Below are 19,325 nucleotides of genomic sequence, written 5' to 3'. Positions count from 1 at the left end.
CAGACATTCTTCTTCATATATATAGCTTTTGTAAAACTTCTGAATTTTTTATTAACCAAGTGTACGAGTTGAAAGCGAGCAGTAGCAACACTTTTCGAAACAAAGCATTTTTCTTTCCAACGTGCGACTGTTGCCATTCGGAAAAATGAGTGTGAAAAATCGGAATTTTAAATTAATATTTTAATTAATATTATAATAGGAGTTTAAAATTAATATTCTCGGCTGATTAAAATCGTACGAAGATGGGAATAGTCCAAATGGCTTCCCACGAATTTCTGGAATCGGAAATAATATATTTAATCTTTGGCGATGCTATTTTTATTTCATCGTAAAACTTAGAAATTTTTTATTAACAGTTTCTAGAATTTGAAAAAGATCAATTGCAACAACTTTCGAAATAATAACATTTATTTTATCTTATTTTAATTCTAAATATTGCACACATAACATGTTCATTATATTTATCACTTGCTGAAATATCTTTCAAATTCTTTAGCATCTTTTAACTGAGTTTCGATTTGTGAATTCAACATTTTAACGTGTTTTCACTTTCACGAATTGTTTCATCCATTTCCTGCAATTCTCCAATGTTTATGTTTTCGATATTTCTTGATAACAAATTTTCTCTATTTTTGTAATTAATTTCGTAACGCTACTGTTACGAAATTTTGTAATTAATTTCGTTCATTCGTACATTTCTGTTTCAATTTTTCTAAAGCTTCCGTGTTTAAAATTGAGAAATTCGCAATGCTGAAACTCAGGTTTTCTTCAAATTTTCAAAGAGAAAAGAAATTGCTTATCGTCTGCTAATCTAATTCCAGATTATGTCGCAAGATTCTATTTGGGAAAGCTTTTGATTTCGATGTCCAATTCAAAATCGAATCATAACTTAAGTCTTAATGACTATTTATTTACGCACATCTGTTATTTTACAATATTTACATAATTCAAGATTAATTTTAAATCAAAAGATCAGGATTATCCCCCTTCGAAATCAAATTCTATTTAAGAGAAGCCGAGTTATCGACCGCTCACTTCAAAGTTTTATTTTTTTTGACTCCCTGTTGCCACTGGCAGAAGCGAAACTTTCGTTCGTTTCGCGTTCGAGTTGTAACAGTGATGAAACAATGGTATCTAGAGCCATCCACTTTTGAATAACGTAATCCTCCTGCGAATATGGGCATCTGGAAGCCCAAAATTGGAATTTATTTTATTACTGATTTCATATTTTGTAAAACATTAACGAATTCTTGATTAGCAAACTCAAAGATTTCCAAGCGAGCAATGGCAACAGTGTACAGGGAAAAAAAAAGGCTTCTTATCTTCAATGCGTGAGACTGTGTATCGGAAATTCTAAAGATAAGCTCATTTTAAAATTATTTTGATGTATTGCTGTTGAATTGAATTTTATGGTTTAAGTGCAAAGAACATTTAATAAATAAAGGTAACACACAAAAATTTTTTAAAAAATTCCTTTGAGCGTAATGTAAAATCTGAAAGCTTTCAGATTTTTTTTTTATATTATAGTTTAATTTTTGTTGTCTTTGTTCACAATATCCACAAACAATTAGCGTGCAGGGGACTCTGGGGAAAATCGTAAATTAAATGTGAATTTGTGTTTGCTTGATGGGTTGGTTTTTGTATTAAGCTGGCATAAAGTTCAACAGTTTGAAGGGAGAGGTTCGGCGCGATCTTCGCACTTAGCTTGCGCAAGTCTTTGTTGCTAAGACAAAAACAATCACAGCCACTAATTGGAGCAATCCATTTTAAAATTTAAGGGAGCTCGTTCTCTAAACGCACTGAGAAAGGAGAAAATAACGCGAATATTTTTTATATTTTAAAAACTTGGTCTAAAAAGTTGAGGGGAAGAGTGAATATGCTGAGAAAGAAGCTAGTTGTAATATTTCTTGTGAACGGGGTCATCGTTAGTTGATTTTCTTACCATCTTTCTTTCCGCTCTAGGCTGGCCTTTTTCGAACGTCGGGGGTTTTCCGCTCATCCACAGGATTTACTGACAGACGTTCGAAGACACTACAGGTCTCAAGTTATCCAGCAAATCTACGTCTTAGTTTTAGGTTTAGACATCTTGGGCAATCCCTTCGGTTTGCTCAAAGACTTCACCAGAGGCCTCGGAGACTTCTTCTATGAGCCGTATTTGGTAAATAATTTTTCATTTTGCCCTCCACTTTAAACGTATATATAACTTAAATATAACGTATATATAAACATCTACTTGGTTTACTGTAGGGATCCGTCAAAGGACCCGATGAATTTGCAGAAAGTTTAGCAAGAGGTGCCCAGAGTCTACTGGGACACGTCATCGGTAAGTGGTATTAACATATTTGCGTAGTAATTTAGTTAGTGGTGCTCGCTAAAAGGCAAAATAAGTCAGAATTAAATCTGAGCTAAATAACAATTATTGGAAGTTCTAATGCAACAAGAATGTGGGTTATATTCATGAACTTTCATTTTTCATCAATATAAGGAGCCAGCTTCTAGACTTCCTTCCTCGTTGTTATTGCCGAAGCACAGGATTCTCTTTCGTTATTTCGCAACTTCGCCAACTGAAGAGTAAGGTTCTGTATTTGAACCTTCGAAACCAGTCCCGCAAATGTATGTATACTATGCTGATTTTTAGAATTACACTGAATATTGCACTGATTCTTTTTGCCTTAGCTCCTCCAATTATAAGTATTAATTAGTAATGCAATGACAGCCTTTTCATTCATATCAATGTTGCCAATGTTTCTAAATTTTCATCATTTTTGCGGATGAAATAATATTGTTTCGATTATTACACGAAGTATTATGTTTATTTTTTACTATGTATTCCAAATAAAGTTAAATCCTTTATTAAGGATAATTAACTCTTTTCATTGAATTCATATGTTATTCGTTGTGAAATAATAAGATCTAGATATTGGAAATTATACAGTAGTATCAGAATCCCAAGATTCTGTGTGTTTTAATGACAAATCAATCGCATATGATTGGTAAAACACTGCAGCACTCATAGCACTAATGACAAATGACACTAATGACAAATCAATCGAATATGATTGGTAAAACACTGCAGCACTCATAGCACTAATGACAAATCAATGGCATATGATTGATAAAACACTGTAACACTCATAGCACTAATGATAAATGACACTAATGACAAATCAGTCGCATATGATTGGTAATACACTGCAGCATTCATAGCACTAATGACAAATCAATCGCATATGTTTGGTAAAACACTGCAGCAATCATAGCACTAATGACAAATCAATCGCATATGATTGGTAAAACGTTGCAGCACTCATAGCCGTGCGCACACACATACGCACAAAAACACAAAAAAAGAAGTTGTAAAAAAGTAGTTTCAACGTTATAGGAGCTATAACTTATTATGGAGTTGGAGTTTGTAGCCTATTTTAATAAAGAAATTCCAAAGAGCTCTAGGAACTTCTGAAAAGTGTTACTCCTTCTGTCTCAAATTAGTTGCTACATTTTAATACTTTTGGACTGATGATTTTATGAAATCGTTTGAATATTTTTCAGAAATTTCCCATTTACTTACCAAGCATTCCCTCCTTAAATCAGTACCAAATTAGTGTAAACAATCCAGGGATAGCACAACCAAAGCACGCCCAATTTTGTAAGGACACTTTCACCAGTAATCGCATAAAACTATCTTCTAGCTAATGAGTTGAGAATTCTTCCCTTAGAAAGTCCTCTACGAAGGCATCTCAGGCAGACAGCTGTCGAGGCTTTCCCTCAATCACATAAACATGATCTTTCTGATATGCTAGTGGTAGAGCCCTTACAAAATGGAGCGTGGCTTAACAGCATGCGAACCCTGTAAATTTGTTTCGAAAATATTATCCCAAAATAAGTACTACATCAGTGGAAACTAAAAACTGCGAATGAAAATACCAAGTTGTAATAATTTTAATCGCAAATAAAACAATTTTAATTGATATATAATTTTACTGGTGTGCCAATCTACTAAACTGCATCGAAACTTATTTATGAGTACACCTACTTGAAATGGTGTCCGCCGATAACATCGCGGCAAAAACGTCGCGGACGAAAACGTCGTGGAGAAAACAACGCAAGACGAAAACATCGTGCTACAAAACATCGTGGGAGAAAACATCGCAAAGCGAAAACATCGCAGTCCTAAAACATCGTGGTACAAAACATCGTCGTCAAAAATAAAGCGGTTCAAAAACTTCGCAGTTTATAAACATCGTCGTCGAAAATATCGTGGTAAAAAATAAAGTATCTACAAATCATCGCATGACGATAACATCGCAGACATGCTTTAATAACTGTAAATGAATATTCCCATAAAGATTTGTGAGCGCAAAATGTAAAGAAGGATAATTTTTACTTTCACATTTTTTATTAACTAATAATTTTTTTCTGAAAAAGTAAGAAGGAAACTTAAGCATAGAAAATTAAATGCAACTTATAGATTATACTTTTCATGAAAAATTACCAGTAAAAACTTTATAAAAATTGATTTATTAATGGCCTTTGTTAGTTAACTATGTCAGTTTAAAATTCTATTAATTGCTATAAGTTGCATTAATTTGCTATGCTTAAGTTTCCTTCTTACTTTTTCAGAAAAAATTTATTAGTTAATAAAAAAATATGAAAGTAAAAATTATCCTTCTTTCCATTTTGCGTTCACAAATCATTATGCGAATATCCATTTACAGTTATTAACGCATGTTTGCGAAAAGCATGTCTGCGATGTTATCGTCATGCGATGATTTGTAGATACTTTATTTTTTACCACGATATTTTCGACGACGATGTTTTTAAATTGCGAAGTTTTTGAACCGCTTTATTTTCGACGACGATGTTTTGTACCACGATGTTTTAGGACTGCGATGTTTTCTCTTTGCGATGTTCTCTCCCACGATGTTTTGTAGCACGACGTTTTCGCCTTGCGTTGTTTTCTCCGCGACGTTTTCGTCCGCGATGTTTTCGGCTGTAACCACTTGAAATGTACCAACTAATTTGGGACAAAATTTTTTACCTAAATATAGCAACTAATTTGGGACGAATTATTAACTAATTTAATATGTAACTTGAAACATATAAATAAGTACTTTTATAGAATTCTTTAATTAGGAAAATGCAAAATTACGAACTGTCCACAATGTCTTTACTGCAAAAGTTTATTTATTACGTTTCTGTAAATTATGCAGCAATGGAATTTAGCTAATTTTATATAAATCTGATTACAAACATAACAACACATTTTCACGGCGTCTTAGTTTGTTTACGATCGAAAAATTCATTTTTTACTTTTCTGTAAATTATACAACAATGAAACATAAATCCAACTAGAAACATAAATAGGCAATTTCATTTCACAGCATTTTAATTAGGGAAATGAAAATTTGTTTCTGAATTGTTCATAGCGTCTTTAATGCAAAAGTTCATTTATTACGTTTCTGGAAAATATTTGACCGATCTGTATCCCTAATCATAATACTCAGCGGAAATACTTAATACAGTAAAAATACAGTAAAAAAAAAAGTAATCCGGACTCGTCGGGACTTCGGCAATTCCGGATTAGGGGTTTTATTATATATTATAATTTATATAATATTATTATAGCTACCTAATTATAGCTCATCAATTTAAATGTGGTGAGATGGCATGCAGAAATTATACAATTAAAAATATGAAACCGTAATTTATGAAATAAAGAGCAATTACGATCTAAAGGGTAGCAAATTTTACCAAAAAAAAAAAAAACCTTAATATTTATTTGTTTATTTTATTAAACATTTCTTTCAACGCGCGCATGCTTAAAGCATACATTACGCGTATGCTTGCAATACATTGCATGCTTTACGCGCTGTATGCTTTACGCGCATGCGTAAAGTTTGTGGCTTTGAGGTCCGGATTATAGATAATTTCGGATAATGGACGTCCGGATTACAGGCTTTGTACTGTACTCCTTTACTGCCTGGAAGAAACAATGTAAGATTAAAAAGTAGGCGAAAAAGAACCCTTGACATTTGTTTGACATAGATGTTTTCAAGGAGTATTTTTCCCTAAAGAAATATATTCCTTGAAAACATCTATATCGCACAAATGTCAAGGGATAAGAAAAAATATTTCTTGAAAACATCTATATCAGACAAATGACAAGGAATAGAATATATTTTCTTAGGAAAAAATATTCTAAAGACTTCGAAGGAAGAGGTATTAATGTCTAATACCCTCAAAGAAAGCCTATAACCAAATTAAGTGTTTTTAGTCCGAAGGGGCAATTTGCCCAGAAATATATTAATATTGTTTTCGCATTTTGCACTGTTTTACTATAAATGTCGATTCACTTTTCAAATTGTTGACACCAAATATTATTGCTCTGTATTTATTATATTTGAAGAAATTAAATAACTAAGAATCGGCATAAATGTATGTATGTTTTTCGCATTGTGGTAAAACAACGGTACCTAGAGCCAGCTTTGAAAACGGCATCTGGAAGCCCAAATTTGGAATTAGTTTTATTATCGATTTCATATTTTGTAAAAACTTTAACGAATTTTTCATTAACAAACTCAACGATTTCAAAGCGACAATGGCAGCACTGTACGGGAAAAAAAAAAAAAAAAAAGAAAAAAAGAAACTTTTTATCCCCAGGGCGCGAGTCTTTGTATCGGAAATTCTAAAGTTATGCTCATTTTAAAATTATTTTTCGATATTGCTGTTAAACTGAATTTTATAGTTTATGTGCGAAGAACGTGATAGTTGATAAGGTAACACGCAAAACGTTAAAAAAAAAAAAAAACCTTTGGGCATAATGTAGCTTTCAGATTTAAATTTTTTACCGCTTATTTTAAATGGTTGGCTTAAATCAAAACTAAGATATTTGGCGAACGGCTGTTCAATAACATTTGAACTATATCATTAACGTAGCATATTACTAAAATGTACTTGTTCTTTAAAGTCCTTGATCTGTTCTAAAAATAGTACCGCAGAAGTTTCAGAAATGAAGTACAATTTAAAGCTACTTAACATTTCTATGCATATAAAAAAGTAAAACTGTTTAAAATGCATATTGTTTAACGCTTCCTGTTTTATTTGGAATAATATTTCAAAAATAAAACTCGTGTTGGTTACGACCCAAGCAATACTTAACGGGATAAAGAGCCGTAGTTTGATAATGCATTCAGTTTTCGTCGTTTTAATAAAATCCATTATGATACTTATGCTGGTAATTATAAACTGCATTTACGTATACAGAAGTGCGATTAATACACTAATATCACAATATATGCTTTTTATGCTCCGACAAGTTTTGTCAAGATGCTAATTTTTAGTTCATATACAAGTCGTAAATTCCCTAGCCAGATTCCATTTTTGTATAAATAGATGCATAGAGGACAAAATGGAACAGTTAATTATATTTTTTATTCTTTTACAAAATTTAATTCTTTTAGATGTAATTTTTAACGGTAAACGATATTCTGCTAAGTTATAATATAAAAATTATTACTAATAATAATTTATATCCTAATTTATATCACTCAAAACAGAATTGGAAAACTCATTCAAATCATATTTAATCAAAACATTTTACGCAGTTTTGGGAAAAAGGAATTTTGGGCTTTGTTTGATTTTTAACGGTGAATTCAATCATTAAAACATTTTTACCGTGTTTCCTCATTCGTATAACATTAGCAAAATAATTTACTGAATAATTCTTAGATGTAATAGTATTCTTGTTTATCTTTTGTTATATGACTAAAAATAAATAAAAAAGCGGCTGGTATTCAATATTTATTTTTATTTAATTACAAATACTTGGCTATTGGTACTTATGACATAGTCTTTCCATATTATCACTTTTCTATTAGGATTTGAAATTATGTTAACGACCTAATAGAATTCCGAAAATCCTATGATTGCATAAAACTGCGAGAAGTGCTAATAATGACGAATTTAAAATGAAAATAGAAATTTATTTAAATAGACTACAATAGAATATAAATTTATTTAAATTGACTATGATTATTCTTATATTCTATGTCATTTCAGTACTATAATTTCAGTTATTAGCTTAAATACTGCAATTTAGTCATATAATTTGTAAGTGGAAGTCCCACGATTTTAAATTTATGCATAAACGAGCAAATACATTTTGAAAGTTAAAAAATATATATATATTACAATTCGTTTAACTGAAACCGTAAGAACCAAAAGGGATATTTGTGCGTGTCTGCTTTATGCATTTAATGTATAAAATGCGGAAAAGTGAGAATATCCATCCAACACAGAGAAATAATTCTTTCTAGTCTGTGGTAAGATTAAACTTCCGTTTAAATTCGAAACGCGATCTCTCAAATCAACGAAGGAATACATTTTTGGCTTTAAATTCCACATTAGTAGCAACTGCATAATAGCTAAACTTACCAAAACATTTGTAGAAAACCGCCAAAATTCTAGAAATTGCTATAAAATCCCGAAAAATATTAGGAAGATTATTGCTTGCCAATTCCATGCTGAAAAGATCAAGCGTTTACGAGGATGAGCTCGACTGTTAACGAACAACTTGTGTAAAAAAATTCAATGCTAAAATATAAATACGTATGCCAAATTTTCCAAAAATTCCTGATAATATTGTACTCTCATCGCAAATATATATGGACTTATAATGTGATGAAAACTGAGTCGGTGAAAGAATGGATTAAAATTTAATTTCCCAAAATAAATTGGCCTACTAAAACTAAATAAAGTAGATAAGTAAATAGTAAAAAAAAATTGTGTAACAAAATAAATAATGATCTTTCTTAAAATACTGCCCAATAAAACATGTCGAATAATTGAAAATTTACAAGCTTGGAAGCTAAAATTCTAAAAAGATTTCGGAAAATTCGGACGTCACATATTAAAAGAAACAAGTCTACAGGCTACAAGTACATAGAAAGACATGGAGGTAGGAAGTAAGAAGGAGTCGCCCTAAACAAGTTTCTCCGTACCCTGCTCTGAAGCACCGGCGATCCCTACGTGGTGACCAAAACATTGGGTCATTTACCATTGAGTTCTATGGGATTTGACGCGTTCGGGTGTAAATATTTTGTAATTACGTCGCAAATATACATATAAATGTATATATTTTCTTTTTCTACAACACTTCAGAGTCCTAAGTATGTGAAAACAACATATTTTTAAACAACATTTCATTCTGAACGGAATTAAATGCTATACTTTTCACAGGACAGTTTTCTCAGAATGGTTTAATTTGAATGAAATATTTTCACAAGTTTTCGTTAATTACATTAGAAAAAAAAATTAAGGTAATTCGATTTTATTCGGTTAAGGTACAAAAATTAAAATCAAAGTTTATTGTATTATTAATATTAAAATTATGCATTATTTCTTTTCTATTTATAGAGCTTCTTCCTAAAATACTTTCTTTCTTTTCTAAAATACTTTTTTCTAAAATACTTTTTGACTTTCTCTGAACATTTCTGAAAGGGAATAAAATAAGTTTTTTTTTTTGGAAGTATTATTTAAAACTTGTAACTGAGCTATTATAAAATGTAAAGGGAATAATTCTTTTAATTATACTTATCAGATTTTTTTTTTTTACCCTTCATTTCAACAATACATATTCCAAAACTCTTTATTACGTTCTTAAGTGCGCATCTCATAGCATTTGCTTTTAACAGATTGCTTTCCAATACGAACAATTCTTGCTTAAATAGTTTTATAACGTATTTGTCAACAGGATTTCAATTTATGTTTACAATTCAATATTAAGGTTATTATATATTTAGATAACATTTATAATCATTATAAATTAGATACATTTAATCATTAGATTTCTTCACAGTACTATCACAGTTGTTTATAAGTGAATAAATTCTTCATTTCAAATACATTTATAAATAATTTAATGAATATTTAAGTATTTTGTCAAAGGCAGATACATGCTTTTTGCAAGCACATGTATAAATACCCATACATATTTCCTATTTATCATTTCCGGCATGTGCAAATCTTTAATTTCTGTGCATTCACTATATTTTTCGTGTAAAGTAATTTACTCTAATTTAGCATACACCCGAAAGTTTTACATAAAAAATATATATGAATATAATTTGAATGAAAATTATAAGTATTATTTTTAATATCCACTCAGAGGTCAGTTTTTCTTCAAAATTCCCCCACAATGGCATCTCTCTCTTTAGGCAGACAGCCCTTGCATGCGTTACTCTATTTAATAAAAACTTAATCTGACCTATGTGCCTAATTACAAATATTTTAACATACATAATTTTATATTTACATTTAGCCATCAAGTTTCAAACTTTTCAAATCTTCTAGAAAATAAATTTTGGCAGATCTCTTTTAGCAATTTTCTTAAAATCTATATTTTTGTAGTGCAACAGCTTAGAATTTTATAAAACAAATTCATAATCAAAATCGCTGTTGTTAGTTATCGAAAAATAACCAAGATGTGATTTTTGCGTAAATTTCAGTAAACTATACAAATTGCTATTATCCATCACACTATGAATGTTTCTTTCATGCGAGAGTGTCCCTTTTTCGATTTCTATGGAACTGTCGTGTGTCGAAATACTATCAGAATTTTGTCAAGCGAGCTTCTGAATGTAAACAAAAAACACCCCGTCTGGTGACCCAAGCTTCAAAGCAGTGCTTCACTTCTAGCGCGGAATGGCCCCTCCTCCCTTTCCTACCTCCATGTAGAAAGAGGAGGGAGACGAAACTAAACGCAAAAAGTACTTCTTGCCATTCAATAGCGGGGAGGCAATTTTATGGCTTATCCATCACCTCCATGCATCACACTAAGGGGAAGCAAACATACTGCCTTAGGCTGGGCCATCTTAGAGAGATTTCAGAAAACGAAAGCGATTTTTTGGAGGGGTTTGTTGACTGACAACACGGTCATTTTCGTTCCGAGGGGCGGGCTCGTTAATGGGTTAAGACATAAACACTTAGTTGGCGATATTTTTCTGTAAACTGGCAATTTTTATAATGCATTTTAAACTCGTTTGGCGAATTCTTTCATCTTGATCCTGTTCACCGAGCTGTTGATCCTAATAAGCGATATATTTCCCATATTTTCGTATACAAACGGACAAAGCAGCCTGGATGGCAGTTTTCAAGATCTGTTAATGGCAGTTATCGAGATCTATTAATCCCAACATGTCTGATGTGTCATGTATTCCTTTTAATAATGAATATTTCTTCTTCAGGAGGATCTGCCGGAGCCATTTCCCTAGTCACCGGATCTATTGGACAAACGCTATCGGTCCTTACGTTTGATGACGATTATAGAAAGGTATGTATACCATGTGTCTGCTTATGTCTAAATGTTTGTATTTGTCCTTTTTCTTCACTTTTATGGTTTTAATTTTTATTATCATATTGTAGAAAAATTAGGTATTTTTTTTTGGAAGCAGGCAAGATGAAAAATGAGCAATCGCCTTCGCCGGGAATCGAACCACGGACCTCTGCAATACCGGCCCAGTGTGCAAACAATTACACCACAAAGGGTCGCCAAGAAGGTGGGAGATATATCTTATAATACACTCTTAGACCAAAAAAAAAAAAAAAAAAACGACGCACCAAGAAGGAGTTATCCGAATGGGACGAAAATCGGTAGAAGTGATGCACATGTACAGAAAAACAAGTGATTACAGTTTGGGGAAAATTGTATGATTTATTGAAGTGATACAGCTTCACAAAGTGAAGAAGTCAGTAACGCGTTTGTCCATTTCTGGCTCTTAAGCAAGCAGTTATTTGGCTTGGCATCGATTGATAGAGGTTACGGATGTCCTCCTGAGGGATATTGTGCCAAATTCTGTCCAACTGGCACGTTAGATCGTCAACATCCCAAGCTGGTTGGAAGGCCCTGCCCATAATGCTCTAAACGTGCTCAATAGGAGAGAGATCCGGCGACCTTGCTGGCCAAGGTAATGTTTGGCAAGCAGTAGAAACATGCGAAGTGTGGGGGTGGGCATTATCTTGCTGAAATGTAAGCCCAGGGTGGCGTGACATGAAGGGCAACACAACGGGCCTTAGAACTTCGTCGACGTACCACTGTGCTGTAAGGTTGCGACGGATGACAACCAAAGGGGTCCTACTATGAAATGAAATGGCACCCCAGACCATCAGTTCTGGTTGTCGGCTTGTCTACCGGAAGACAGGTTGGTATCACACCGCTGTCCGGGACGTCGCCAGACTCGCCTTGGCTGGTCATCGGGGCTCATCACTGAAGACTATTCTACTCCAGCCTGTTATATTCCAATGCGAATGAGCCCGACACCCCTGCAAAAGGTATTCACGTTGTACAGGGGTCAATGGTAGTCAGCGCAAGGGGCGCCGTGACCTCAGCTCCCTTTCTGTGAGCCGTCTATGAATGGTCCTTGCGGTCACTGAAGCACTAGTTGCACGTACAATCGATGATAATGATGCATCTGGAGCTGTGAGTGCTTATCTGACGATTGCTTGGTCTTCACATTCTGTCGTTTTTCTAGACCTACCGCTTCCTTCTTGACGCTGTGTGCGGCCATGGCTCATCCATTCCTGCCAACATCGTCTAATCGTGGCATCGCTCCTGCTCAAATGTCGAGCTATTCGCCGATAAGACCAACCGGGTTTTTTGAGCTACACGACCTCTCTCATATTCTGACATCTGCGCATATCGTTCGCGCACCTGTATGCGAGGCATAGTTACTGTCATCACGGAATGAAATTCCTGAAGAATTTATGACCTGCAATCGTAATTTTTTCTCTTAAATATCCTGCCAGTTGCGCAGATCAGATGCGCTGTAGCGACAACCGTTCCTTCATTGGCAGCCAAAATGTAAAATTTTGCATTTTCCGTCGAAACCTGCATGCATATCAATTTGTGTCCAATTTGCTTTATATCTTCTAGGTGCGTCTTTTTTTTTTTTTTTTTTTTTTTTTTTTTTTTTTTTTTTTTTTTGTCTAAGAGTGTATGATTATTTTCATTTAGTTATTTTAGTTTTCAGATATTGTCCTTTGTTGAATTGGGCGTGGCTTGTTATGAGCATGAGACCAACTTGTTTGGTGAGGTGGGTCGGGGCTGCGCCCACTACTACTACTACTGCTACTACTACTACCATTTTGGTTTAGTCCATTGTTTCCTCAACTTTCACCTTGCACTTCCTAAGTAATTGTTATCAACAGAGGTTTTTCACCTGACATGACTCAACAAGCAGTTAAAAATTTCTCATGTCGACACATTAAAAAAACTTTTTTGTATTAGAAAACTAGCCGCTAAGCGGCCAACCTTCGTCTGGCTTTTAGATGTACCGGAAAATGCCTAAAGGGAACACCAAACATTAAATTTAAACACTGTACAATTTTACTCTACAGGAAAAAAAAAAAAAAACCCACAAATTTCTATAAAATGCATTATATATAAAAAGGTCGCCCAGTGATTAGCATCGCTGACGGCCGTGCCAAAGTGCCCTGGTTCGTCAATTCTGCTGACAATGCACTAGCGAAGTAAAGCACTGCGGTTTTACATAATTTCTGAGTAAGCTATTCGTACGAATTGAAATAATTCTTGCATTTAAACTTGTATTCCAAATTAAGATTTAACTTGAAATTAATGTAGATAATTACTGAGAGAATTATATTTTTGTAGCTCAGTTTACGTGAGATGAGAGGCCTTGGATAAGATTAAATATAATTTGAAAATATAACGCTGATTTTTGTTGTTTGACTTTACTAGTCATTGAATTAGCTTGACTAGTTTATCTATGTCACAGAGTATGTACTGCCCCTTTTAGACAGATTTACAAACTAATTTTGGGTAAAATAATCTCCAGGAAGTGGAAGACAAATTATTTTTCTATTGATTTTGTTAAAGGAAATAACTTCCGTAATTAATTTTTATCGTGAATATAACACACTAATAATTCATATTTAAAATAATTAAACTTCTTTTGAATTCTCTTTTATTTATTTTTTTATTTATTTTATTTTATTTTTTATTTTTTATTTATTTATTTATTAATTTTTTTCTGGGACAGCATATGTAAACAAAATTTGGAAATGGCCCTTAAACATGAAGTAAAAACATCGCTTCCCCACATTGCATTGTCATCGAGATACACTGCATATACGAAATTTCTACGCCATAGCCTATCAGGAAGTAGTTTAAAAATCTCTGACATAATTCCACCTATAGTGAATGAATTAAATCAGAGTTCCTTAAACTGTGCATCGCGACCCTCAAGGGTGTCGCAGGACCTGCAGCAGGGGATCGCCAAAAATTTTTAGTTGTTTTGATATTTCATTAACTTATTATAATAATTTTACAATTACCTAATATTTTTACGCAATATATCTAAAAATATATAAAGATAAGACAATACAGACAAAGAAAACAACGAAAACGTTTCGACGCGTTCTTTTTATAATAGTGTTACATTATTTTGTTCCTTCACGTTCGTACGGGGTTCGTAGATTTGGAGTGAATAATCACGACACTTGGTGAAGTATCGAAACACACTTTATTTACCAATATCGTCAGGACAGCTCCAAAACACGTTTTACAGTCGTCATGAACACGCTGACACGATCAGCGACACAGCCTTCAGGTTATCAGGCTATCACGGTGGAGATAGCTTTACTGCAAAGCACCCAAGTACAGCTCCCGACTCTGCTTGGTCGTTCTCGGAACTTCACGTACTCTCAAGACTCTCCACGCGACAACTCGCGATGTACTCGACGACACACAGAGCACAGCTCCCGACTCTTCGGTTCAGTCGTTCCCGGAGCTCAACACGCTCTCTCGACGATTCACTAACCGCGATACACTTCGAAACTCTTTCGGTGCACTCGACGACCCACTCGGCACTCGCTGCCCGGCTGTCAACTCGATCGACTCCGCAGGGATTGACTCGCTAGAGGAGACACCAACTCGATACTAACTAACGCTTCGATACTAAATAACTTCATTTTTCATTCTTCCTCAGATAGTTTATTAGCTACTTTTTTCATCCTTTGATTCTTCAGAAGCCACTTCTCTCATATCCACATCGTCTTTTATGGCTGTTTCTTTTGTAAACTCCACTTTTACCTGTTGGAGTTGCTCTCGTACCTTTTCGTGGCCAACATTTATTTCTTTTCGCCGGGCTTTCTTCTCTTCCAGTCCGGCTTTCATCTCTTTCAGTGCAGCTTTGATTTCAGCTTTCATCTCTTCCTGTCTGGCTTTCAACTCGGCTAAAAGGTCCATCAAAGACTTCATTTCTTCCGTCATGGCTTTCCTCTGCAGGCGGGTCACTGGCATTCACTCGCAAATCACACTTCTGACACCAGTTGTTGCGTTTTTCTTTTCTGACACCAGTTGTTACGTTATTTTCTTCCTTCACGTTCGTACGAGGTTCGTGTGGATTTGGAGTGAATAACGACGACACTTGATCAAGTATCGAAACACACTTTATTGGCCGGTGTTAATCAGAACAGCTTCAAAGTCACGTTTTACAGTCGTCGAAGAACTACTATAAACACGCTGAAACGATCAGCGACACAGCCTTCACACTGTCAGGCAATAACGGTGGAAACAGCTTCACTGCAAAGCACCAGAGTACAGCTTCCGACTCTGCTTGGTCGTTCTCGGAACTCCACGTACTCTCGAGACTCTCCACGCTACAACTCGCGATGCACTCGACGATACACAAGAGTATAGCTCTCGACTCAGCACAGTCTAAGACAAAACTCGATGATGCACTCATTCGCGATACACTAAAAGACTCTCTTGATGCACTCGACGACAAACTCGGCGCTAGACTTCGAGACACTCCTCAAGGACGGACTATCAGCTCGCTAGACGAGACACACACTCGATACTAACTCTCCGCGTACCAGCAGGGTTTATATAGCTTTCGGCTGGTGTTCGAAAACATTTTGGACTAAACCGGTAAGAATTCGTTCCAGAAGGTTCTCCATCATGACATATTGCCTATTTTGTCACCAAATGGGCGATTTCTCGCCAAATGTGGCAACTTTGCCTTCCCTTGCCATTTATGGCAACCCTAAAACTGCTTTGTGGGGAAGCCATCTCACCGCGCCTTGACTTCGTAACAATATAAACGTTGATTTGCCTTGCTTTGCACGCGACGCTGTCATTTCGTCTGTTACTTATTTAAAATTTTCACATTGTTCTATGTCTTAAAATTAGAAATTAATGACCTAAAACTGCAGTAGTATATTACACTACAAGTGAAAAAATTGACAGTTTCACTCACGCGTGTGTCGGATTTGCGCAATACTTATGGGGTGCCACAAAAGTTTCGTAAATATTATGGGGTCCTGGGGGTCGCGAAAAACCTAAGTGATAAAAAGGGGTCGGGACTGAAAAAAACGTTTAAGAAACCCTGAATTAAATAAAAGCTTATATGGTATTTCTGCCGCTTTCTTAGCGAGCCTTCGTGGTGTAGTGGTCTGCACGCTAAGCGTGTAATTGGTCCGCGGTTTGATTTCCGGCGAAAGCCTTGAATATTTTCCATGTGGCCTGCTTCCAAAATATACCTAATGTCTCTACGAGCTTCTAATAAATGTTCTGTTCTAAAATCGAGCTCTATTTTTCAGAAGCGACAGCAGAGGTTGCAATTGCAAACGCATTCCCTCCCCGATGCTTTGTGCACGGCTACTAAAAGCTTTATATTCGGAGTGGTTCTTGGTTTATCGGGTATCGTCGTCCATCCCGTTACCGGTAAGTGTCAAACAGATGTGTTTTCGGAATGTTTAACGTTTACGCTAATCCGTTTCAATTATGAATTAGTTGTAGCCATGAGGTTGCAAAGATTTTAATTAAGTCCGAGTTTGTATTGTTTTCATTACCATTAAAAACGAACGTGAACAACCCATCAAAAATATTAATTGTAATTCAGATTGTGATTCAGATATGAATAACTTTTTTTCGTACTTGTTAAAAAATAAATAAAAATCTTTGTACTTTGTTTGGGAGTATATTTTGTTATTTGAATAGATTTCTTTCTTGCGAGCTGAAAATTAATAACGAAAGAACTTTTGTGACTGATCTGCACAGCGGGGGGGGGGGTAGAGGGACAGTTCTATATCTCCCGTTCTATTGGACCGATTGACAAAATTCAAATTGCGTTTTCCATGCCTCGAAAGCGCGACTAGGATTATATATAGGATTGCTCTAAATAGGTGTTTTGACGCAAAATGGGACTTTTTCTGAAATCGCATACCAATTTTTTTCCATATTTCAATTCTACGACTCAAATTATACCAAACTGCCAAGTTTCGTAAAAATTGCCTGAGTAGTTCTTAAAAAATTAACTCCCAAAATTTTAGCTCCTCCATGTTAATTGAATTTGATATATATTTACTAATATCTCTTTTTTTTATTAAATTTTCTTGATTCCTTCTTCCAGGCCTACCAGCGGCCAAGCGGTAAAGTCGCTGAACACTGGTAGTTCGTCCGAGGTTCGAATCCCGCGAACGGGCTGGCTGCATGGGCGTTTTCGTGGTTTTCCCCATGTGTAACATGTATACGAGCCAGTTTCTCTTAAAAAGTCCTCCACAAAGGCATCCCTCCCCGTAGGCTTTGCCATAATCACACACACTCCTTCTTCCAGACTTCGAAATTTAGGTTTAATCCGAATATAATTCGCATATTTTTTATTTATTTTTAAAATTTCTATTTTGAAATATTTTTATAAATTTTTCGAAAAACATTTTGTATATATGCGAAACTTTTGTAAAAAACCTATAAAATTTTCAACATCGTTATAAAGTAGATGCATTTCTACGCATGCCTGCAAAAAATTTCCTAGGACACACGTGAATTTACATTTTGGCACGTTTTGAAGTTTCGTGACACTAAAGAAATTGTGATTTACGCACTTTGCCCAAATTATTTGAAAATATGACCGATGACTTCTTCCCCCTCGTGTGCAATAAAAAAAGCGAAAGGAAAATAGGTTGCTATAAATTAAGAAGTTCGCCATGTGAATTATTCTTGGTGCAAACTGAAAAAAAATGCAACGAGTTAAATTTTTGAATTTCTCCATGCATTTCGCACCAAATTTTATAACATTTAATATTTATGCATAATTTGACTTGTAGAAACGAAATATGGAAAAAACAATTGATAAGTTAATTCAGAAAAATTGGTATGTATTCAGAAAGGAGGTGAGCTGAAAAGTTTGTGTCAAAATACCTGTGTTAGAATAATGCTATATAAAAATCTAATACATACCCTAAGCCGCGCTTTTTGAGACATGAAAAACGCAATTTGAATTTCATCAATCAGCTCAGTAGAACCAAAGGAGCAAATTGCCTTGAAGGACTACTAATTTCGTTTTGGCATTTTGCGTCGAAAACTTTAAAAGGCTGTATCACTTTTCAGATCATTGCCACTGTATATTATATATTATCGCCCTTTCTTGTATTTAAAGAAATTAAATAATGAAGAATCCACATAAATGTACGAATGTTTCTCGCATTGTGATAAAACAAGGGTACCTAGAGCCATCCAAATTTGATTAAGGTAATCTTCTATAGAATATGGGCTTGTCGAAGCCCTAATTTAAATTTGAAATTTGTTTTATTAATCGATTTCACATTTTGTAACACTTCAACGAATTTTTGATTAAAAAAACTAAACGATTTTAAAGCGAGCAATGGCAACACTGTACGGAAAAAAAAAAAAAAAAAAAAAAATATCTCCAGCGCGTGAGACTCTGTATCGGAAATTCTAAAGATATGTTCACTTAAAATTAATTTGCGATATTGCTGTTGAACTGAATGTTATAGTTGAGGACGTAGAACATGATATTTAATAAATAAAGGTAACACACAAAACGTTAAAAAGACGCCCCTTCGGACGTAATTTAAAATCTGAAAGCTTTCAATTTTTTTTTGGGGGGGGGAGTATACTTTAATAAACTGAGACATATTGCTTTGACATTTGACGTATGACAGTTTTCATTTGCATGTATTTACAGTATTTGTCTTTTCTAGCTATATGCTGTAAAAAGCCTTTTTTTTAGCTATATGCTGTACTTTAATATCAGTATCACTAATTAGTACCGATTCTCATTCTAATGACAAGTGCCAGATACATTGTAATGAATTTCCAACAAGAGCCATTGACAGTTGCTTCATTTCAGGTGGTCAACAAGAAGGCGTGGAAGGCTTTTTTCGCGGCATCGGAAAAGGCTTACTAGGCCTTATTACAAAGCCTGCAGGGGGTGTCATGGACATGGTGAGCATGGCCTTTGATGGTATCAGGAGGTGAGCTGAATATCTTTATGTTTCAAAACCTT

General features: G+C 34.5%; 1 protein-coding gene across 1 annotated transcript in view; it reads left to right on the top strand.

Moving 5' to 3' along the window:
• LOC118194141 (intermembrane lipid transfer protein VPS13A-like) overlaps nucleotides 1–19,325 on the top strand; it is a 483,044-nt gene that overhangs the window by 446,136 nt on the left and 17,583 nt on the right. Inside the window, exons 69-73 of the mRNA XM_085810380.1 lie at nucleotides 1,963–2,158; nucleotides 2,248–2,323; nucleotides 11,244–11,329; nucleotides 16,618–16,741; nucleotides 19,170–19,293. Coding sequence (XP_085666506.1) covers nucleotides 1,963–2,158; nucleotides 2,248–2,323; nucleotides 11,244–11,329; nucleotides 16,618–16,741; nucleotides 19,170–19,293 — 606 coding nt within the window. The remainder of the gene's footprint in view (nucleotides 1–1,962; nucleotides 2,159–2,247; nucleotides 2,324–11,243; nucleotides 11,330–16,617; nucleotides 16,742–19,169; nucleotides 19,294–19,325) is intronic.

Source organism: Stegodyphus dumicola, chromosome 2 (assembly GCF_044657685.1).
Source record: "Stegodyphus dumicola isolate Sdum_Otavi_A_Nest chromosome 2, ASM4465768v1".
Lineage (NCBI taxonomy): Eukaryota > Metazoa > Arthropoda > Arachnida > Araneae > Eresidae > Stegodyphus > Stegodyphus dumicola.
The sequence above is the reverse complement of the archived record's forward strand: the minus strand, read 5'-3'. Positions and strand labels throughout refer to the sequence as shown.